Source organism: Diceros bicornis, chromosome 6 (genome assembly GCF_020826845.1).
Source record: "Diceros bicornis minor isolate mBicDic1 chromosome 6, mDicBic1.mat.cur, whole genome shotgun sequence".
Classification (NCBI taxonomy): domain Eukaryota; kingdom Metazoa; phylum Chordata; class Mammalia; order Perissodactyla; family Rhinocerotidae; genus Diceros; species Diceros bicornis.
The window spans coordinates 34,662,113-34,683,383 of record NC_080745.1 but is presented as its reverse complement, the minus strand read 5'-3'; the positions used below and the strand labels follow the sequence as shown (position 1 = coordinate 34,683,383).

The 21,271-nt window shown below is 55.6% G+C and overlaps 1 protein-coding gene across 1 annotated transcript in view; it reads left to right on the top strand.

Moving 5' to 3' along the window:
• Nucleotides 1-21,271, top strand: part of LOC131407585 (cadherin-23-like) — a 326,276-nt gene that overhangs the window by 218,870 nt on the left and 86,135 nt on the right. Inside the window, exons 12-13 of the mRNA XM_058544366.1 lie at nt 18,989-19,138; nt 19,606-19,764. Coding sequence (XP_058400349.1) covers nt 18,989-19,138; nt 19,606-19,764 — 309 coding nt within the window. The remainder of the gene's footprint in view (nt 1-18,988; nt 19,139-19,605; nt 19,765-21,271) is intronic.

Genomic DNA, 21,271 nt, shown 5'->3' with positions numbered 1-21,271 from the left:
CAGTCCGCTCCTCACTCGTGGAGTGAGTCCGGGCGAGTCCCCACTCTGTGCGTCAGTGTCCACCTCTGGAAAACCATGGGTTGGAGCAGTCAGTCTTAAGACTCTACAAATCCTAACGTTCTTTTTGTCCAGGAGGACCTGGGTGGGAGGGGGAGGGTGCCGCCAGAGCTCCCCACTTCACTCCCCCCTCTCCCCGACATCTGCCCGTCCTCCCTTCCCTGAACTTGCTCCAGCTGCCTCTGCCCCCTATTTTGGACAGAGCCGGCTGGCACCTCTGTGGGGCTCATCCCCGCCTCCACCTCTCCCAGCCCGCCCACGTCCTTGTTTATTTGGTACCACCTGGCACATCCCTTCTCAGGTAAGAAAGAGAGAGGCAGCTGGAGTGGTTAAAAATAAGGGCTTTGGAGCCAGACTGCCTGGGTTCAAATCCTGGCTCTGCAACTTCTGATCCCCGTGATGTTAGGGGCCTTATTTATCCTCTCTGATTCAGTTTTATCTACAAAATGGAGACAATAGTAGTACCTACCTCACAGAGCTGTTTTGAGGATTAAATGAATTAATATATGTATTTAGAACAGTGACTGGCCCATAGAAATCACTCTTTAAATCTTAACGATTAATATCCCCAGCCCATGAGATATGTGTATCATTGTGTCCTTTTCAGAGAGGAAGAAGTTGAGGCTCACAGAGGTTAAGGGGCTTGCCTGAGGTCACACAGCCAGTGGGTCACAGAGCTTGGCCTTGAACTCTCAATCCTGTGCTTCTTGCATTCACTGTTGGGCTCCCCGTTTGTGGTCATGGCTCCCCATTCTCACAGGTTTGGTCCCATGGAGCGGGCGGGTCTCCCACCTCCAGTGTGGCTGGTGGGGGGAGGTAAGGTCGGGGACGGGTAACTGCACCGCAGAGGTGAACGGGGACACGTCTGGCAGGAGCTAATTTCTATTTCAGGCAGGAGATGACACAATTCATTTGTTTGAGGGGCATAGGAAAAAACAGAGAGAATTACCCACCTCCCCAAGGAGAAAACATCACCAAATAAATAAATAAAAGAAAGCAAATGACGGGAGAAAAAGCTATATTCCGGAATACTGGGTTTATCTGTAGGGATGGGGGGCAGTGAGAAGGGGATTGTTCTTGTTCCTGCTGATCTTGGCCTTTATTCTCATCCACCCCCCTCATTTTCCATTCCACATGTGTTCCGGGCCTGTCAGGGAGCCACAGCACGCGACCTTGTATTTATTTAAATTTATTTTCACATTTGTTCCACTGTTAGTCAGTCTGTCCAGCCTGCGGTTTCTCTGGCCCCTCTCCCCACGCAGCCCTGCGGGGTTGTGGCTGCAGGCCCTGTGGGCTCCTCCCAGGCTTCCTTTCAGTCCAGGGATTCTTAACCCTGGGGGTGGGGGTCCACTGACCCCCCCCCAAGGCATCTGTTGATGGAGATGGAGAAAAATCTGCCTCTTTATTTTCACCGACCTCTAATTGAACTTTAGCACTCCCTTTAATTATGAAAATAGAAACGGGCCGGCCCAGTGGCGTAATGGTTAGGTTCCACACACTCCGCTTCGGCAGCCCGGGTTTGCAGGTTCAGATCCCTGATGCAGACCTACACCACTTGTCCGCCATGGTGTGGCAGTGACGCACATACAAAATAGAGGAAGAGTGGCACAGATGTTAGCTCAGGGACAATCTTCCTCACCAAAAAATAAATAAATAAATAAATAAATAAATAAATAAATAAATATATAAATAAATAAAAGAAAATAGAAACAAACCACAGAGTAGTAGTGTAGTGGTACCTATGGCTTTGACCCCAAGAGAAATCTCAGATATTTTCATCTCACTTTACAGGTGTCACAGAGACCTCAAACTGTCATTTACACTCTTCACTACCTCAAAATTACAGCAGGTATTAGACCTGCTGCCAAATCTCATTGCCTAATGCATTGAGAAGCACATAATTCCACTATAATACCTTTTTAAAATACTTTGATAATTGGATTTCAAAATAATTAGTTGACTTTGTGTTCCTGTGTATTTTATTTAATGCAATTAAAAACGTTATTCTGGGGGCCGGCCCGGTGGCGCAGGCGGTTGGGTGCGCGCGCTCCGCTGCGGCGGCCCGGGGTTCGCTGGTTCGGATCCCGGGCGCGCACCGAAGTACTGCTTGGTAAGCCATGCTGTGGCGGCGTCCCATATAAAGTGGAGGAAGATAGGCACCGATGTTAGCCCAGGGCCGTCTTCCTCAGCAAAAAAAGAGGAGGATTGGCGGATGTTAGCTCAGGGCTGATCTCCTCACAAAAAAAAAAAACAAAAAAAACGTTATTCTGGGCCGGCCCGGTGGCGCAAGCGGTTAAGTGCGCGCGCTCTGCTGCGGCGGCCCGGTGTTCGCCAGTTCGGATCCCGGGCACGCACCGACGCACTGCTTCTCAAGCCATGCTGTGGCGGCGTCCCATATAAAGTGGAGGAAGATGGGCACGGATGTTAGCCCAGGGCCCATCTCCCTCAGCAAAAAGAGGAGGATTGGCAGATGTTAGCACAGGGCTGATCTCACAAAACAAACAAACAAAAACATTCTGAGAAACGGGTCCATGGGCTTCACTAGACGGTCAGAGGGGTCCATGGCCCAAAAATGATGAACCCCCCCTTAATCCCTGTCCTCACTAACTGCCACCCTTCAGCCTAGCTCCCTCCTCGGGCTTTCGCTGTAAGACCAACGTTCCGCTGGTTCTCAGAGTTGCCATCCTGAGCCATTTGCGGTGGGATTGGGTGGGGTCGGAGCAGGGGGGCCATTTGCTCTGTCACATGTTCAGCTGAGGGTCCATTTCCCAGCTCTGGACCCTCCAGGCCACTGTTCAACTGGGTCCCGTAAATCCATCCACCAGCGTCTACTTTGCAGTAGAGACCCGGGAAATATACATCCCTGCCACCCCAGGGAGGGTTCCCAGCTGCCCTACACTCTGCACCTGCTGATGTGACGCAGGGTACAGACCTCTGTTTCCTATTTTCCAAAGCAATTTGAACTAGCAACCGAACTCTAGAAGCAATGAAGAGAGGTGGGGGAGAGGGAAGGGCAGGTGCCCACATCCCGTGGAGGCAGAGGTAGGTTTGTGCACTCTCTGTGGATGTACGATTATCCAGATCTTTCTTTCCCCTCCATTAGGTAGATGACTGGGATCTGGCTGGAAATTGCCCACCTCCCACTGAATCTCCCCGGGAGGTGGAAATGCCTCCAACATGCTATACCTGTCACCCAGCTTGTGATTTCATCCGTGAAGTAAAGCTGAGAGGAAGTAGGGGGTGAGGGCTCTGGTCCAGGGAGCAACCAAGGCGAGGCATGTGGTTGCCTTCACCTCATTCCCCATTCCCCAGGCCAAGGTGCCCGTTCTGGCTGCTCCTATTTCTAGAAGGTCCTCTGGTGCTTCTGTTGCATAGCAGAGGTTAAGCATCCACCCAAAGCAATGTCCACACAGCTGGGACCTGGAATCCGTGGTGCCTAGGTGAGCATCGCTCCGCACCTCTGTTCTCCCCACCTTCTGCGCTGGCGGTGAGCAGGGGTCTGTTGGCAAGACCTCTGTTGTGTCACAGCTTCAGCTCACATTTCTAGGGTTCCTCCTCCAAGATTTAGGCTCTCCAGGAAAATATCTGTTGACTTCAAAGCACAGCCACTCTAGAAGGGAAGCCAGGGGTAGCAGGGCAGCCCCATGTGTACTTTTTCCCATTAATTTCTCCCCAGTTGCCTTCGCCGAGGCTCTTATTATGACAACGATGAGTGTTAGGACTTTTCTGTGTGTAGGTGCATCCCGTGGTGTGATTCTTCCCAGCGTGCTGAGCTCCACCCTCCCTGAGGACCAGAGGGTGTCCTCAGCGTGATTCAGACACCTCCTAATTTAGTCTCCTCCGTAACTCTAATTAGCATGCTATTTACACCAGGCTCGTAGCCCTGGTGGGGTGTGAAGCAGCAGAGCCTGTTTGGCAGCCACAGCGCCAGTGCCCATTCCTCACCCCCTCCTGGCCAAGTCCCCTCCAGCGGCTGGAGGTCGTCTTTCGCGTTGGACTTGGGGATTGGTTCCCTTTTACCCACTCCCCGGCAGCGGTCTCCTTGCCCACGCCCACCACCACCCATGCTTGTTAGCAGGACTGGCGCGGATGGGAAGGTCTGGGAAGCATTTTATTCTGGGAATCCCGCTCCCCAAAAGCAGCGGCTGGTCTTCCTGAAGTCCCCCCCCTTCCTCTCTCCATCACCTCCTGGCTGGGTCACACCCACTATGGTGCCCCCTCACCATGGGCACTCCCCCGAGAACGTGGCTTCTTCCTCCCACACTCCCCGCCTGCCCCATTTGCCACCCCCTGTCATGCCTCTGACAGCAATAGATGGTGTGTCTCGTTTATCCCATCTCGAAGAGTAGGGGTAGGCACAGCTCAGCTGGGAGTTGTGCCTGGCTATCTCACCCCATCGCCATGACCAGCGGCTGTGAAACATCCTAATCAACAACAAACAGGGACTGCAGAGCCCTGCTGGGTGGTGAGGGCCACAGAGAGGGCACGGAGCCTCCTTCCAGAGCCCTGCCCTCCTTGGCTCCTGCTGACTCTGTCCCCTGGAAGGGGAGAAAGGTGCAGGAGTGGGTGGGGCGGGGCAGGAGGCATTTCCTGGTAAGGCGAGGTGTCATGGCTATGTTGTCACTCTGTCTGTGAAGGCAGAGGGCAGACCCTCCCTTTTCCCTCTCCAGGCCTCAGTTTCTCCATCTGTTACCATTCAATTTGAAAAAGGAATTGAGAATGAGAAGGAATTTTCAAAATCAAGTTGCCATACGTTTACGCCCCTGGTTAGAAGGACATTTCGGTACAGAGTAGAGCAGGTTTTCCTGCCCTTCGTCCTGACAGATGCCCTGAGTCCAGGGTCAACAGGCAGATGGTATCCCTGCTTGTCTCATGTGAGCAAAATGAGGCTCAGAGAGGAAGCCTTCTATGCGTAAGGTCACAGAGCAGGGCAGAAGATACCCAGCACTAGTGAAGCACGCGGGGCAGCAGGTGCCCATGGGCCTGGGGCAGGACAAAGTGTGCCTTAGGGAGGCTCTCACACTGAGGGGGAGGTGGGCATCGATTCATTAGTCCATTTATTCGACAAGTATTTGTTGAGCACCCACTGCGTGCCGGGTGCTGATCTAGGTACTATTCGTAAGTGAACACAACCGCCAAAGTCCTTTTGGAATGGTGAAAATATTTTAGAACTAGACAGAGGTAGGAGTTGCACAACAGCCTGAATATACTAAAAACCACTGAATTGTACACTTTAAGATGGTTAAAATGGTGAATTTTATCTCAAAAGAAAAAATTTTTTTGAAGGACTCTCTGGCTGCCCGAGGTGAGTACAATAGACAATACAGGACAGAGCCACTACTAGGAGGTGAGGACAGTAATTGGGCCAGGGAGGTGCTGTGAGAAGGGAGAAGCAGTCAGCTCCTGGGCCTGGTTTGAAGGGAGAGTCAGTAGGATTTGCTGGTGTGTGTGTGTGTGTGTGTGTGTGTGTGTGTGCGCGCGTGTGTGTGTGCGTGTGTGGTGGGGAGGGCATGGAGAATGACTGCCCAGCTCTTTGACCTGAGCAGTTAGAAAAATGGAGTTGCTGCTTCCTGAGATGGTGGAGAGGTAGATTTGGGGAGGGGAAGGTGGACTCTGTGGGTGAGCTTTCGGCATGTTGCCTTTGATGTGCTTGCTACACATCCAAATGGAAATGCCAAGAAGGTGGAGGGGGTGGGCTGGTAAATGTCCAACACGCAGCTCTGGGGCGGGGAACCCTCATCTACAGCGTTTGGTGATCTCTGTGGTGTAAATACTCCTACCATGGCAATCTCAAGCTACCAGCGTGACCTCAGCTGGCTCTCCTAGATCCTGGAATCCTAACAGTTGGCTCTCAGAAGCTGCTAGGAGACAAGGCGCCTGCAGCCGCCACTGTGTGGGTCCCAGCTGGAGACGGAAATGTAAGCGTCGCCAATATCTGGATTGTATTTAAAGCCAAAGGTCTAGCTGGGCTCACGTAGGAAAGGGGTGTGGGGAAAGCAGAGAGGAGGGCTGGGGGCTGAGCCGCCCTGGGGCATCCCAGTGTTCACATGAGGGGAGAGGAGGACGACCCAGCAAAGATGACTGAGAAGGAACCGCCCCTGAGGGAGGAGGAGGACCAACAGGGAGCACTGATGGACAGGAGAGTGATTGAGGCAGTGGGAGGAGGGGGGATCTTAGCAGGAAAAGGGGCAGGACTCAGAAGAGGGAGGAGGAGGCAGCCCGTCCTACCATCCTACCATCTATCAGTAGTCGCTAATTAGCATACGTATTTGTGTTTACTTTTCTGTTTTCAGCCTAATGACTCTTAATTGCCCTCATTAGGGAATGTCTAAATCCGCTAACATTTACAGAGCAAGGCTACCAGGCTGGTTTTTTTTTTTTTTCATCCACTTGACCCTCTTCTCCAGCCTGCCTTCAAAGCCCTCCCCTGGCACACGGCTGGCTTACCCCTCAGAGGGATGCAGGACATCCCCCCTAGCTCGGTGGACCTGTGCAGACAAGCTAACTCGCTGTGTCGGGGTGGAACCGTGCTTAAACAAGTAGATGGCTAAGGTGAAGTGAGAATCAGGGGGGATCTCAAAGGCATTACGCCGAATGGAAGCATCCAGTCTCAAAGGCTACATCCTGCGTGTTTCCATGACGTTCTCAAAAAGACAAAAACCATAGTGATGGAGAACTGGTCAGCGGTTACCAGGGGTTAGGGGCAGGAGAGGGGTGGCTGTAAATGGATAGCACAAGGGAGTTTTTGGGGTGATGGAACTTTCTGTATCCTGGTTGTGATGGTAACATGAATCTATACATGTGTTAAAATTCATAGAACTGTATACCCAAAATTGTCAATTTCACAGCATGTTAATTATAAAAATTATAAATTATTAAAGACCCCCCAAAAAAAGATGAAGTGAAAGGTCCAGCATAAATAGCACCACTGGTGGACTTTGAGACTTGGATAGCACCATCCTTCCCTCCACTCTCATTTAATTCAGCAAATATGTAATATATACCCTCCTATAAAGCCAGAAAGGTAGGCTGGAGGGCCTTGAATGCCACGATGAGTTTGACCCTAATTCAGCAGGCAGTCGAGAGCCGTCGACGGTACTTGAGCATGAGTGATATCCTCGGAGCTGTGCTTCAGCTGTGCTTTTCATCTGGACGCAAAGAGAATGAGGACAGTGCGAGGGTGATGGCAGACAGCATGAGTGGTCAGGGACTGGATGTGGGGTCTGGGGGTAAGGCAGGGGTTGGAATGAGGCTAGGGGCTGGGATCCCAGCAATGGGAGTGGCAGAAGCTCAAAAGGGCAGGCTGGGAGCAGGAAAAGGAGATGGGAGCTGCCTCCCTGCTGGGCCGTGGCCCAGCCTTCCTGGTGTCATCTTTCCCTCAACTTAGTTCCCCATCTGAATGCCCTCCACCCACCCTCGCTGCTCTCTCTCCCAGTCTCTCCCTTTGCTCTCTCTTAGTTTCTCTTCGGATCTGATCATCTCTCTCTTGCCCTCCTTCCCACCCTTCCTCCCGTCTCTGTCTCTATCTTCTCTCTGATGTTTTCTCACACCCACACATTCACAGATAAAAACACATGCAGCCCATTCATTCATGCATTTATTCCTTTGTCCATGCAACCATCGTTATTGTGTGGCTAACACGTGTCCCTTGGAAGATGTGGAATGTGTTAAGTGGGAGGGGCTCTTTGCAGACCTGGGCAGCTGTGCCCCAGGTTTGACTTCAGGATGCCCAGGGGCAGCTGAGTGACACGTGGGGCTGTCACCAGGCGTGGTCACCCATCTGTCTGGAGCCCAGCATCCTGTCCCAGCCCAGGGACCCATACCTTCGGGCATTTGTGGTGCCTTTGCTCACAGGAGAGGGGACCCAAGGGTGGGCAGCTCTACTTGGCAGAGGGTAGGAGGGGAGGAGATGAAGTCACCCAGTCTCTTGGCTCCCAGGGTCCCAGGACACCTAGGTTCATGACCTCTAAATAGTCCTGGGCTCTGCCCTTCGGGCCTCCCGAGGCAAGGGGATTCTTCATTTTGAAGGGCAGCCCAGAGAGGGGAGACAGTTTGCCTGAGGTCACAAAGCATGTCAGTTCCAGGGCTCTGTCCTCCTCTCCCGCCCCCTCCAGCCCTCTCAGCACCACCTCCTGCCACCCAGAGGCCTGGGGAAGATGGACTCACCGTTGGAGAGGCAGAGGAATGTAAAGTGCTGCCATTAGCAGCGGGCAGTGTCCCCTCCTGATTTCCATAAGGCGTTTAGATTTCTTTGCCTTGCCACACATTTCTCTCTCTGTGGGAAGAGGGAAATAGTTTTAGCATGGTAAATAGACAGAGCCAGGCAGCTGCTCAGCGCAAGGCGCAGCCCCCAGCTCTGCACCCTGCCCCTCCCTGCTCCGTCCCAAGGCCCCTAGAAGGCCCAGCCAGAAAGCAGAGGGCTAGACGCCCCCTCACCTCCCCCCCCCCCCCCCAGACAGCCCTGCCCCTCAGACCACATGGTCCTCCCCAGAAGGGGTCCCGGGGAGAGGGATGGACAGTTCTGGGCTTGGGGCAGACTGGGCTGCACACCCTTTTTTTCCTGCATTTTAGACTCTTCTGCCTGCACCTCTGAGAACACTTACAGCCCATTTTAGCCCCCTGCCCCAACCCCAGCCAGAACTCCAGTGCAGAGTTTGCCAGTGGAGTGAGGGGGGGATTGAAGCCAGGTATGGGGGTCAGGTCCAAGATGGCAGATTCTGATCTGAATGGCAGACCTTAATTTAGAAAGGTGGCCACTTGTGCTGGGAAGTGTGCCCGGGTTGCAAGGCAGAGCTGTGAGGCAGGAATTGTTCAACTTCTCACTTGTAGCCGGTGCCTTTCAAACGGGGCCCCATGCAGGGAAGGATGGGAAGGAGGAGGAGGACACGGCCTGGCTCCCTTGGGATCTTGGGGGGTGGGGGGTGGAGCACGTTGCCATGGAATTAAGAGCTCTGGCCTCATAGTTCACAGTCCAGGTGGCCTGTGGCAGCAGTGCCTGTCTGTGTGGGCCTAGAAAGGTCCCTGTGACCCCTGGGCCTTCCACATAAAGCTTGCCCTTTGGCCACACTCACAGGCACTATTTTTTTTTGTGTATGAGGAAGATCAGCCCTATGCTAACATCTGCCAATCCTCCTCTGTTTTTGCTGAGGAAAACTGGCCCTGGGCTAACATCCGTGCCCATCTTCCTCCTTCGTCCCTTTACATGGAACGCCGCCACAGCATGGCTTGCCAAGCGGTGCATCGGTGCGCGCCCGGGATCCAAACCGGCGAACCCCGGGCCGCCGTAGCGGAGTGCGCGCACCCAACCGCTTGCGCCACTGGACTGGCCCCCACAGGCACTATTAAGGGGAGCCTAGCCCTCCTGGCCAGGACCCTCTAAAGCTACTTTGTTTTCATAAGTACCCATTGGGCTGATTGCTGTGGTCCCTAGAGGTCCAGGGCAGCCCAAAGATTTGGATCCCACCAGAAATAGCTATTCGTTGGGGGCCTAGAAATGAGGCCAGAGTGGCCGATTTCAAGTCTGGGGGTGGGTACAATTAGCTTTGCTTTATCCGGTGGGCACAAGTGGCCCCTATGACCCTCAGATGGGACCCACTCAGAGCAATAGTCACCAGGGCTGAGCAAGAGCCGCTGGTCAGCTGTGCGCCCATCCTCACTGGTAAGGGCCAGCGCCTGCAGATGAGCCGCGTCGGGGCTGGAGCCTCTGAAGTCAGCGCAGCCTTTGGGGAGCACTATCGGACACTGGGGCTGGCGTAGTGGGAGCTCGATACTTAGACTCCTTGTCTTCCACACCAAGTGTGTGACTTCCACCCCTAGGCAGTGGTGCTGACTGAGCCCTGCTGGGCTCTCAGACACGCCTCGTAGCATTGGGGACCTACTATCCTGATTTGCCTGCGACTACCCAGGTTGTAGCACTTTAGGTCCCACGTCCCGATAGCCCGCTCGGTTCCAGGCAAACTAGGACAGCTGGTCAACTAGAGGCGGTGCCCCATCATCTCTGATTCAAGCCTGAATCAGAGGCTTGAATCAGGTGGCCCACTCCCAGGGTAGACAAACAGGCTCTGAGCCAGACAAGCCCGGAATGCAGAAGAGAAAGAGACGGCAGGGCTGAGCTACCACCGTGTGATGTGGGCTTTGCTGGGTCCCTGGAGTTGGGACTCTGTGCCCAGGAACAGGAGAGTATGGAGGCAAGGGGGAAGGAGGGAGACAGGTGGTCAGGTGTAGCTGGGTTTTCGAAGTGTGAGATTCCCATAGTGCACTAGGGCAATGGGCTGCAAATTAGGAAAACAGGATTCGAAAGCACCTGTCCCTCATTTACCTTAATGCAAGTACCCAATGCACATTATAATTCATTTCCCCCAAGAGCTAGGGCTGGCTGCAGGGCCCACAGGATCCCTCCTGAGGGAGGGTGGGGAGGTGTGCACGTGCAGGTGAGGAGCACCTGTCTGCCTTGCACCCTCTTCTATAGACAAGTAATACACCCGTCCACGTGATGAAATTGACAGCTTCTAGTATTCTTTCCCCAAAGTGCCAGCTGCCAATCGGATTGAATTAGATTTCACAGCGGTTTTTGCAATACATGGAATTCACCAGCAAATTACTCTTAAAGAGGGAAAATCAATCATTTGGAGCGGAGATAAGCTGAAGGCAAGGCAGCATCGGATTGATCCCGTCTGTGCAGGCGTGTGTGGAATTCAACAGATAACCTGGGGGGAGGGAGGTCTGGCAGTGAGAGGGATGGAGGAGGGGGAAGGAAAGAGGGAAACAGAGGAAGGGTGACAGAGGAGGAGGAGAGGAAGAGAGATGGAGGGAGAAGGTAAAGGAGGGAGAAATGGAAAAGAGAAAGGTGAGAGAGAAAGAGAGAAAGAAAGCAAGGAGAGGGATGGCAGGAGAGCCAGGAGAGAGAGAAGAGAGGAAATGAGATCAAGGAGAGAAGAGAAAGGAGGCGAGGGGAGAGGAGGGGAGGAAGTGAGAAGATCTTGAAGGGAGGAGTGGAAAACATTTGAAAGAGCACAGCAGGTGTTCGTGTGCCCTTAGAGAATCACCCAGTTCATGCTTCCCATTTTGCAGATCAGGAAACTGAGGCCCAGATAGAAAAAAGGGCTTTCCCCAGTCACACAGTGATGGATGGCAGATCCAGAAAAAACCAGTTCCTGCCCAGGCCACTCAAGGCCCCAACCACAGGAGCTTGGGGAGGGGGGTGTAGGTGGGCTGAGAGCCTGAAATGGGGGGCAGCGACCTTCATCCTGATGCAGGCCTGGAAGGTGGCCCACTTCCAGGCTGGAGATACTAAGGCTCTGCCAGACAAGCCTGGATTGCAGAAGAAACAGAGACGGCAGGGTTGAGCTACCAACCGTGTGACATGGGCTTTGCTGGGTCCCTAGAGTTGGGACCCTGTGCCCAGGAACAGGAGGGGACGGGAGGAACATGAGGAGAAAGAAGGTGGTCCTTCACCTAGGAATTGCAGGGGAGGTGTCAGCATCAGTTCTCCAAGACTCTGAAACTTGAAGGTCGCTGGGGGGTTGAGACAGAGTTAGGCGGATGGAGGCAGTGACGGCCTCAAGGCTCCTTCCCATTGCCCTCTGGACTTCTCGACTTCACGCTGGACAGCCTCGTGCAGTGGGCATGGGACAGCTGCCCCAGGGAGGCAGGCAGGACGAGAGAAACGGGGTGCCCCCTTAGGTGAGGGGACTGGAGGGAGAAGCAGCAAGCTTTGGGGTAAAGGGGTGAAGGGGTGAGGAGAGGCCAGCCTCCTGCCAAGGTTCACTTTGGCACGTCTGATTGGGGTTAATTAGGTGGAAGGATGGACGAAGGAGTGATAAAGAGCACACCTTGGGTGGACTTTGATTTTCTGCCACTCAGTAGCATGGATTAGACCAACCAAGAACAGTGGAGGAGGGAGGGAGACCTACGGCCCCTGCCCAGGGTGGGGGTCCCCTCACCCCTGCGCACATCCAGGCCTTTGCCCTTCTCTGCCTGCCCCTGGTCTAGAGATCAGCCCCTCCCCAGGGGTACCTCCTCCTCTAGAATAATAATAATAACTCTCCCTTATTGAGCACTTACTCCAGCCCAGGCACGTTACCAAGATTTCACAGCTCACCCACATAGCCCTGTCAGCTAGCCCTCTTCCTTCCCATTTTGCAGATGAGGAATGAGGCTCAAGGAGGTAAAATCGTTTGTGCAAAGTCACACAGCTGAAAAGGCCGGGCTGAATCTGGAGCCAGGCCCAACTCCAAAGGCTGTGCTTGTAGCTGCCACTGAAGCTTAGGGCTCACACTCGTCCACGGCAGGGCTGAGTTCTGGATGGGGCTTCTGTGAGGGTGGCACTGACTCTGGGGGCCCATCTCTACACTCCAGGTCCCCAGCCCTGTTCCCAGCTTGGGTTAAGGCTTCCCATGAGCCCCAGAGCTCTCTGGGTGCCTCGTGAGGACCCCGGCCCTTGTCTGTCCTGATTCACAACACTGTGCGGTCCCACCACCACCATCAAGACTGCCTTCATCCTTGCTGCCCTTCCCCAGTCAGCCCTGCATTCCCATGACCCTCGTCCTCCCTCTTCTGTTGAAAGGAATTAAGATCCCCTCCAGAGCACATCGTAGTTCACATGGTGGGGTGAGGGTCCCCTAGCATTTGGGGTACAAAGGCAAAAAGCATAAAAGGCTCCTGCCGTTCGGGAGCCTCCTGTCTTAGGCAAGAAAACACGACTCACGTGTCACCCACCAAAACATGGTGGGGCAAAGAGAGGGCACTGCTTCTTCATCCTGTGGGTATGCCTATTCTCCCCACTTCACAGATGAAGAAACTGAGGCTCCAGGAGTGGAAGTGAGTTGCCCAAGGTGACACAGCTAGGAAGTGACAGAGCCTGTTCCGAGCCCTGCACTCTGCCCTCTCCATGGCATCACCCCAGTGGGTCAGCAGCCCAGCTACTACCCTGACTGAGGGCGGAGAGATGAGCATCTCCGAGGGGCGAACTGGTGACATCATCAGCAGGGAGGTGCCTCAGGGTGGAGAGAACCAGGCAAGGGCCAGAGGGAGGAAGGAGGCACCTGCAGGCCTCATGACCAGGAAAGGAGTCGGGGGAGGGCCAGGCCTTCCTCCTTCTGGGGGACCAGGTCGTCTGCAGAGGGAAGTGCTGGTGTCCAGAGCCCGCACGTGATGACCGGGGGAAGCCGCAGTCAGAGAAGTCAGGCACAGGCTCTGCAAGAACCCAGGACACCCCCACGCCAGCCCTCCACAGGGACCCACCGGAATCTGCATCTCCCATAGGAGGGAAAGGCCGTGTGTGGCAGTTGTTAAATAGTGTGCAGACCACCCTGGGCCCTTAGGGGCGTTGTGTTCATTCAATCGCTGATGTTTGTAGAGGGCCCAGCACCTAATGAACTCTCAATGCATAGCTGAAGAACAGCGTTGTGTCAGCTTGGAGCCAGGTGACTGCTGGAGTGGACTTGGCTCTGCTGGCTGTCGGCGCTACAAAGAGGCGAGGAGCATCCTTTCCGGGCAGTGCTCTGACCGCTCTCAAGGCCACCCCTCCACTTCTAGCAGCGGGAGGCGGGGGGCAAGGTTTGGGGGAGTTGAGGGTGGGGAGGCAGCCCCTTCTGGCGGCAGCTGATAACACGGCCGGCCGGAGGCTGGCACGCTGCCCTCCACGGGGGGTGGAGAGACTTCAGTCACCGGGAGGAAAGCAGGCCTGCTGCGTGGGGTGGGGACCGGCGGGGACGAGGAGTGATTTCATGTGTCTTTCCCCCTCCCAAGAAATAAATAAAGCCGACTGTTGCAGCCCCACGGGCAGCCGCCGGCTCCCCAGCCCGGTGCAGGGAGGGCGGGCGCTGCGGCTCGGCTCCGAGACCCGAGGCTGCCAGCTATCAGCCTTCTCATCGCCTCTCCCAACTGGAAGAGAATTTAATCCACCGGGCTCCTCTCCACACACACTGGGACTCCTTTTGATGTTCCTTTTTATCTCCCTTCCCAACAAAATTGCCCCTCGACAGCTCCACGAGGGCCTCCTGCCTCTCCCCGCCCCCTCCCTCCCCCAGCCCCGAGAAGCAGCCCCCACGGGGCCTGGCAGTGAGCAAGGAAGGGCACGGCAGAGACCCAGTCAGGAATGGGGAGGGGCAGGGCCCATGCCCTCCACCTGCCCAGCTTCCCTCCCCTCCGCCTTGCTCCCCGACCTTGGGAGAGGTGCTTTCCTGGGGGATGGGCCTCTCCTACCCTTTGGAGAATGGGGAGGGGTCCCCCAGGGCTCTCCTTGGCCAGTGCCTTGCATGCCTTGGGAGCAGTGTTCTGTAGTGGGAGGGGCAGAGGAGAGCGGGTAGTTAAGAGCTTAGACTCCACAGGAGTCAGAACAGACCTGAGTTCGACCCTCACTGGCAGCTGTGTGGCTTGCACAAGTTACTCCCTGGCCTCAGTTTCCTTCTCCATCAAGGGTGGACTGATGCTGATGTCATTGGGCTGCTGTGAGGATTCTGGTTAAGGTGTGTGAAGCACACAGTTGGGCCTTGATAAATGGAAGCTGTTACATAAGGCTCCCGGCTGAGGGCTGCGGTTAATAGGGGGTTTGCACCAACTTAGAATGAACTGGGTGAAACACACACACACACACACACATACACCCCGAGGGGCTGGCAGTCATAAGCCAAGTCTCAGCAGGAACTGGTGCTCTGGGCAGGTCCTGAAAAGGGCAGGCTGAGCACTTGACGGGACTTGGCCAGAAGGTGGCCCTGGGGTCTCAAGACAGCTGTACACGGGGTCCTGACAACTGCAGTGTCAGACCTGAGTAGACTTCCAGCCCCTGGGAGCAGATCAAGGAGAGGGGAGCAGACCTGTTTGCTGAAACCCAGAGACGTGGCCTGCAGGGGCCAGGAAGCCTAGTGCTCCTGCCTCACCAGGTCCTCCCCCTGAGTCTGCACTGAGCTCAAGCATGTCTTCAGTCCCTCGTGTGTCCTCAGCCCCAAGTCACGCTTCCTTGGTCTGGGGTGCGGCCTAGGCCTGGGGCTAGTTAAAGCTCCCAGGTGATTCTGATGTGGGGCCCAGTGGAGAACTACCACTCTGCCTCTCCCTGCTTGCCCCTTCTGGATCCCCGTGGATGCCGCCACACGGCTCTCCCTGCCCAGCCGATGTCGTCCCTGCCCTGGCTGTGCCACGTGGTTCCCTAGGGAGCATTGAAGAGATGCAGCTGCCGGGGCCCCACCCCGGAGAGGGTCTGACAGCGGCCCTGGGCATCTGTATTTTTTTAGAGCTGCGCTGGCAATTCTGCTGTGCAGCCAGGTGAGGAGGGCTGCACCGGCCTAACTCCCACGCAGCTGCCAAGTTCACCTTCCTCTTTTGACCCCACTATTCCTCTGCTCCAGAGCTTAGCGTAGCTCCCCATTGCTCACAGAAACAATGCTGAAGCCCTCAAGCTGGTGCCTGCGGTGGGACTCGGGGAGGCGGCACAGCCTCCTGCTACCCCGACAGTCTCGCCAGCTTCCCTACATGGACCCTTTACAGATCAGCTCCCTTGTCTGCCTCGTCATTAATTATTCATTCCCCACTCTGTGCCTTTGCTTAGGCCAGTGGTTCTCAGACCAGCAGCGCAGGAGCGTCACCTGGAACTTATAGAAATGCAGCTTTGCAGGCCCCATCCCAGACCTACTGAATCAGATATTCCTGCGGAGGGCAGCAGTCCGTGGTTTAACGAAGCCCCCAGGTGATTCTGATACACGCTAAGGACGAGAATTCCAAGTTGAAAACCATTTCCTCCACCTGAAATCCCATCTCTGCTAGTCCATTGTTCCTCCCTTGATTCCTAACGCCAGTTCAGAACTCCCCTTCTCGGGGCAGCTTCCCCTGCGTGGCCTCCCCTGCTGGTGTTCTCTTAGGTCCCTGCCTGGCGTGCTCCGTGTTACCATCTTAGTTTCCTCTTGTAACTCACATTGCACTGGAACTCCATCAGGGGACGCCCCCATCAGGCCCTGACTCCACTTCCCTCGGCCTGGAAGACACCTGGGCCTGGTCTCTTATCCTCACTCTGCTGCCAACAGCGTGTGCAACCTTGCAGCTCGCTCAACCTCTCTGAACTCCATTTCCTCCAGAGGGGTTTCCAAGCTCCAGTGTTCCTTCCTCTCCGTCACGTGGTCTGTGGGAGGAGGATCACACAGAGTAATGGGTGAGGAAAAGCTGCAGAAGCAGAAGCCCCATCACTTCCTGAGCACCTACTGTATACCTGCTCTGACTTAGGTTTACACTGCCTGAGGCCTGGTCTGTGGCCTCAAGGAGCCCCCGACATTTCACAATAACCACAGAGGGTTATTCTGAACAGCGTCTGGCAAAGAGGAGATGTCCAGTAAATGTGTGCTGGGTTGTTATTGTTGTTAATGTCATCATCTCTTTGTACAGTTATTACAAAGAACAGTCTCCAAGACATAGTTTTAAGTGAAGAAGTCCAACACAGAGCAACGTGTACAAGTGCTACTGTTTGTGTCAGAGAGGGGAGGCATGGATTTCCAGGGAAAAGAGACCCAAGGATGAGTATGGTGGTTGCCTCTGGGGAAGCCTCTTGAGTGGCTGGGCAAACGGGGAGAGGGAGATGATCGTGTGCCCTTCTGAACTATGTGAAAACTTTCCTTGTCTGTGTTTATCATGTCTTTAACATTTTCTAGGTTAGGAAAAGTAAAACATGGCAATGCTTGGGGGCGTTTCCTGCAGGGGTTTTGTCCAGGCTCCTGGGAGTAAGACAGAGGGACACGGCCCCTCCTCTCCCAGCCTTGCACCATCCGCCACCTCCCCCCCACCCCGCCCCGGGTGAGGACGGAGTGAGCTCAGGGAGACAGGCGCCCTGGGCCCCTCCTCAGCCTTGGTGCCCTTGTGTCTCTTCCTGTGTGTCCCTCCCTCTTCTGGGTGTGGGGCTGCACAGACCTCCCCACTCCTAGCACCTGTGTGCACACCCCACACACACCCCTTCTTGGCACCCCCGAGGCTGTGGGCCATCAGATGCTGAGGGGGCTGTTCCTCTGGAGCAGGGTATGCTCCTGGGGTCTGTCTCGGCCCCTCTCCCTTACCCTGACCTCGGTTCTCACCATCTTCTCTCTCTGGTTCCTTCCTCCTCTCCATCCTTTCCGGCTCCTTCTCTGTCTCCGTACCCTTTGACTGACCGACTCCCACTGATAGCACTTGGTGAGTAAGCTTGGGAAGGGCGGGGGCTGGGGAGGCGTGGGGGGCACCGTGGGGAGGGGGCTTCCCAGGGGGTGTTGCTCTACTTGCCCCAGGCCCAACTCAGCCTGCCCTAATCTCTCGGGCCCCCAGGTCCTGTGGTGGAGGGGCCAAGCTCCAAGGGAGGGAGAGGTGTCGGTGTCAGCTGCTCAGAGCTGTCACACTCTGCCGGCTTTGGCTATTAGTGCCCCTTCGGGCATTTAATTGGTCCCCTCCATCTGACGGATGGATTCCACGCCAGGGAGAACTGGCAACTCCACAGCCCGACAGGGCCGGAGGAGCATGGCCTGCATGGCCTGCATGGTCTGCGGGAGCCCCTACAAGCTGGGGGCTCCAGGGGCCCCGCTGTTTGCCTGGACTCCAAGATTGGCATTGCTCTTGTTTTGCCAATTCGTAGTTGTGAATAGAAAAAACTCAAGAAACTGACGGGTAAATATGAACGTGCATTCATTCCACAAATGTATTTGAGCACCTGTGGGACAGCTCCAGGGGCCTAAGAACCTGTGAACTCTCAGGCTTCCCTGAGGCTGTCATCTCCAGCCTTGCCCGGACCATCCCCCTCTGACCATGTAAAGGCTTCCAGGCGGCCTGGCTGCCCCCCTCTTAGCAGGAACAGGTTCTGGAAGGGAACCCCTAACATCCCTGGGCAACCAAGGAGAGAGGATGGCTTCCCTTAGCCCCCGATTCCACAGAACCATGAACCGGGGGCTGTGCTGGGTGCTGGGCCGGGGTGGGTAATGGAAGACGAGCAGGAGGATATGTCCTGGCTCTGAGAATCTGCAATAAGGGTCAACAAACCACAGGCCTCCCGCCAGGTTGGAGGGGGCTTCTTTAGGTAATTTCCCCCCACGCAGGAGGTTGAGTCACTTTCTGAGCAGGCCAGACTCTGGGGGGTCAGTAAGCCATGTCCCCCACCTTCAGCGGTGGCTCCTCCTCCTGACCTGGGGACTTGGGTGGCATGGAGACATCAACCGCTTTGCGTGAGGATGAGCCAGGTGGTATCTGAGGGCTCTGTGAGCTCCAGTCCTGGTTAGAAGGATCAGAAACACCTGACCAGAGTGAGGCATCCTCCCCCCACCTGAAGCCATGGACTTGGGCTGCGGGGCCACAGAACCCATGAAGGGCGTGGCGGCCCTGGGCTATCTGGGATCCAGTGCCCTCCAGGCCACCGTGGGCTGGCCACAGCGTGGGGGTCTACTTGGCCGCTCGGCCATCTGCATTACTCCCATTCCACGTGTGAGCAAGCCTGTGTTCTCCCTGACTGACACGGTCCGGAGGAAGGAAGGGGGAGAAGCAGTGTCCTGCTCTCTCCCTCACGCCCTCCCCTGTCCAGGCCTCCTGTGGACACTTATTTCTCTCCCTCCATTCACTTCTGACCCTCTCTCCTCTGTCTCCCTGCTGGGTCTTGTAGCTGGCAGATCCCTCCCTAGTTGGGGTCACTGGGGCAGAGGAAAGGAGCAGGAGATGGAAAATGAACCAAGCCACCTGGAAGGGACATTGTGGGTGTCTGAAGGGATGACAAAGGCAAAAAGAACCTGAGGAGACTTTCAGAGGGCCTGGGCAGGGTCTGGGAGCCGGGCCAGTATCACTCAGGGGAGGCCAGACCACTGTGGGGTGGGGCCAGGCAAGCCCTGCCGGCCCCTGCTCCTCCCTCGCCTCCCCCGCGCCTGCTCTGCCCCTCCAGCCGCGCTCTGGGCCTTGGCCTCCTGTGCCCTTTCTGACTCGTGTCTTCTCCATTTTTGACCAGGGCCTGAACAGCATGTTCGAGGTGTACCTGGTGGGGAACAACTCCCACCACTTCATCATCTCTCCCACCTCCGTCCAAGGAAAGGCGGACATTCGCATCCGGGTGGCCATCCCCCTGGACTATGAGACTGTGGACCGCTACGACTTCGACGTAAGTCCCTGCTCACCATCTCCTTGGCTGGGTGGGGGATTTCAGGGGAAGCAGGGGGGTGACATGGTCCCCTTAAATCCCCCCTTCCACCTCTCCCCATTCTTCCCTTGTGGATCTGACTCACAGAAGCCCACTGAGCCACGGCAGGGGCTGGGCTGAGCCTCCCGTTTTCATGGAGGACAAGGAAATGTCCAGGAATTGAGTGGAATTTTACTAGGCACCATCACAGCCTCAAACCGATCAGGAGCCTGTGCTCCCCAGCCCCTGCCAGCCCAGCCCCCATCAGCACCTTCCTCCCTAGCAGCATTAGTGGCCACCCTAGCCCTATGAGCACTGATGGAGGGACTCACGGTAGCACATACCTGGGACGGGCAGTGACTCGGACAGGTGCTCTGGGTTGGGACTTACAGGGACAAGGGCTCGGGAGCATGTGAGAGCTCACCTGGGCTCTTGCTCTGCACACCCAGCTCTTTGCCAATGAGAGTGTGCCCGACCACGTGGGCTATGCCAAGGTGAAGATCACCCTCATCAACGAGAACGACAACCGGCCCATCTTCAGCCAGCCACTGTACAATGTCAGCTTGTACGAGAACGTCACTGTGGGGACCTCTGTGCTGACAGTCCTGGTGAGTCCCCGCCCTCCTGCAGGGCCGCTGAGCTCTGGGGCAGACCATGTGGAGGCAACCAGAGGGATTTTGCCCAAGGCGTCTGGGCAGTCAGGGAAGGGGGTGCCCCCAGCCCCAGAAGCTGTGTGTTAAAGCATCTGGACTCTTCATGATGGGGCTCCCTTGGCCAGAGCAGCCATGTGGAAAAGGGACCAACCAGGGGAAGGATGAGATTGGGTTAAGGATACTTTGGTTTTCTGCCTTGTCCCTGAGAGGGACTGAGCCTGGGTGAGCCAGGAGCCCTAGAAGTGCCCTCTAATGGGGACAGGCACCAGCCATCTCTGAGGAGGGCGACCCTCCCTATCTGACCACAGGCACCAGGGAAGAATGGGCTCCTGAAGGGGGTCTAGGCATCCCCCGCTGCTCTTGGCCGGGACTTTGACAAGGGGCCTTTCCCCGTGTCCATTTGTATCAGTCAGTACTCTCGGTTGCAAAGGACAGAAACCCTTCAGTGGTTCAAGCAAAAAAGGATTAGCTCACGTAACTCAAAAGTGTAAGTGATTTCAGGCATGGCTGTATCCAGGCACTCAATTGAGCAGGAATCTGACTTCAGCTCTGGTCTCAGCTTTTTTGTATTGGCAGAGAGGGAAACCAGCACGCCTAGGCTCACTTCTTACCAAGTTATCAACCCTAGTGGGAAAAAAATAATCTTTTTCAGTAGTTCCAGCAAAAATCCCAGTGCTGATTCTCATTGGCCTAGCTTGTTGGGCCCCCCTGGAACCAATAATCATCATTCTGATATACCAGAGATGGGTCATACTCCCCCTAGTGGAGCCAGGGGTTGTGTCAGCCCCATCCCAATTGTATGGCCTGAAATGGGAAAGGGAATATTCCAAAGGGGCTTCTGCTATCAGAACCAAGAGGGTCGGTTGCTGAGCAGATCAGAGTGGTAGATGTGTGCTGCGCAAGCTCAGGCTCTTGCCCACAGTAGGCCCTCAGTAAACATTATGGAGTTTAACTGACTGCTGCCCACTCCAAGGCCCCCAGAGTCCTCGCTCCCGTTTCTTGCTCCATCCTCACTCCAAGCAGAGACGTTGCCTGCTGATCCCAGGCCCCCTGCTCCAAAGTGTGTTTACTCTACAGACAGATGGTATGCAACTGTACTGAGCCCCCAGGCTCTTCCCATCTGACAGTTAGTAATATTTCAAACAGATGTTCAGCTAGGCAGGCCGTCAGGCGTACACAGTAAGTCTGCCGCGGCTGTTTTCTCCCCCACTTCCCCAGCCCGTGGCTCCGCTGGCTTTCAACAAGGTGACTGCTGTCAGTCACCTGGTGCTTGAGGCCCCACGGACCCTCCTGCAGCCTCGAGGGCCCAGCCGGAGAGCAAGTGCCACAAGCCTGGCCTCCTGGACCCAGAGAGCATCTTCAGCCCCCCAGTCACCTTCGAATGTCCCGGTGAAGGACACCCAAGCAGCCTGAGCTTCAGGGGCCTCACAGTGGGAGGAGGCCCCACCCCCCCATGTGGGAC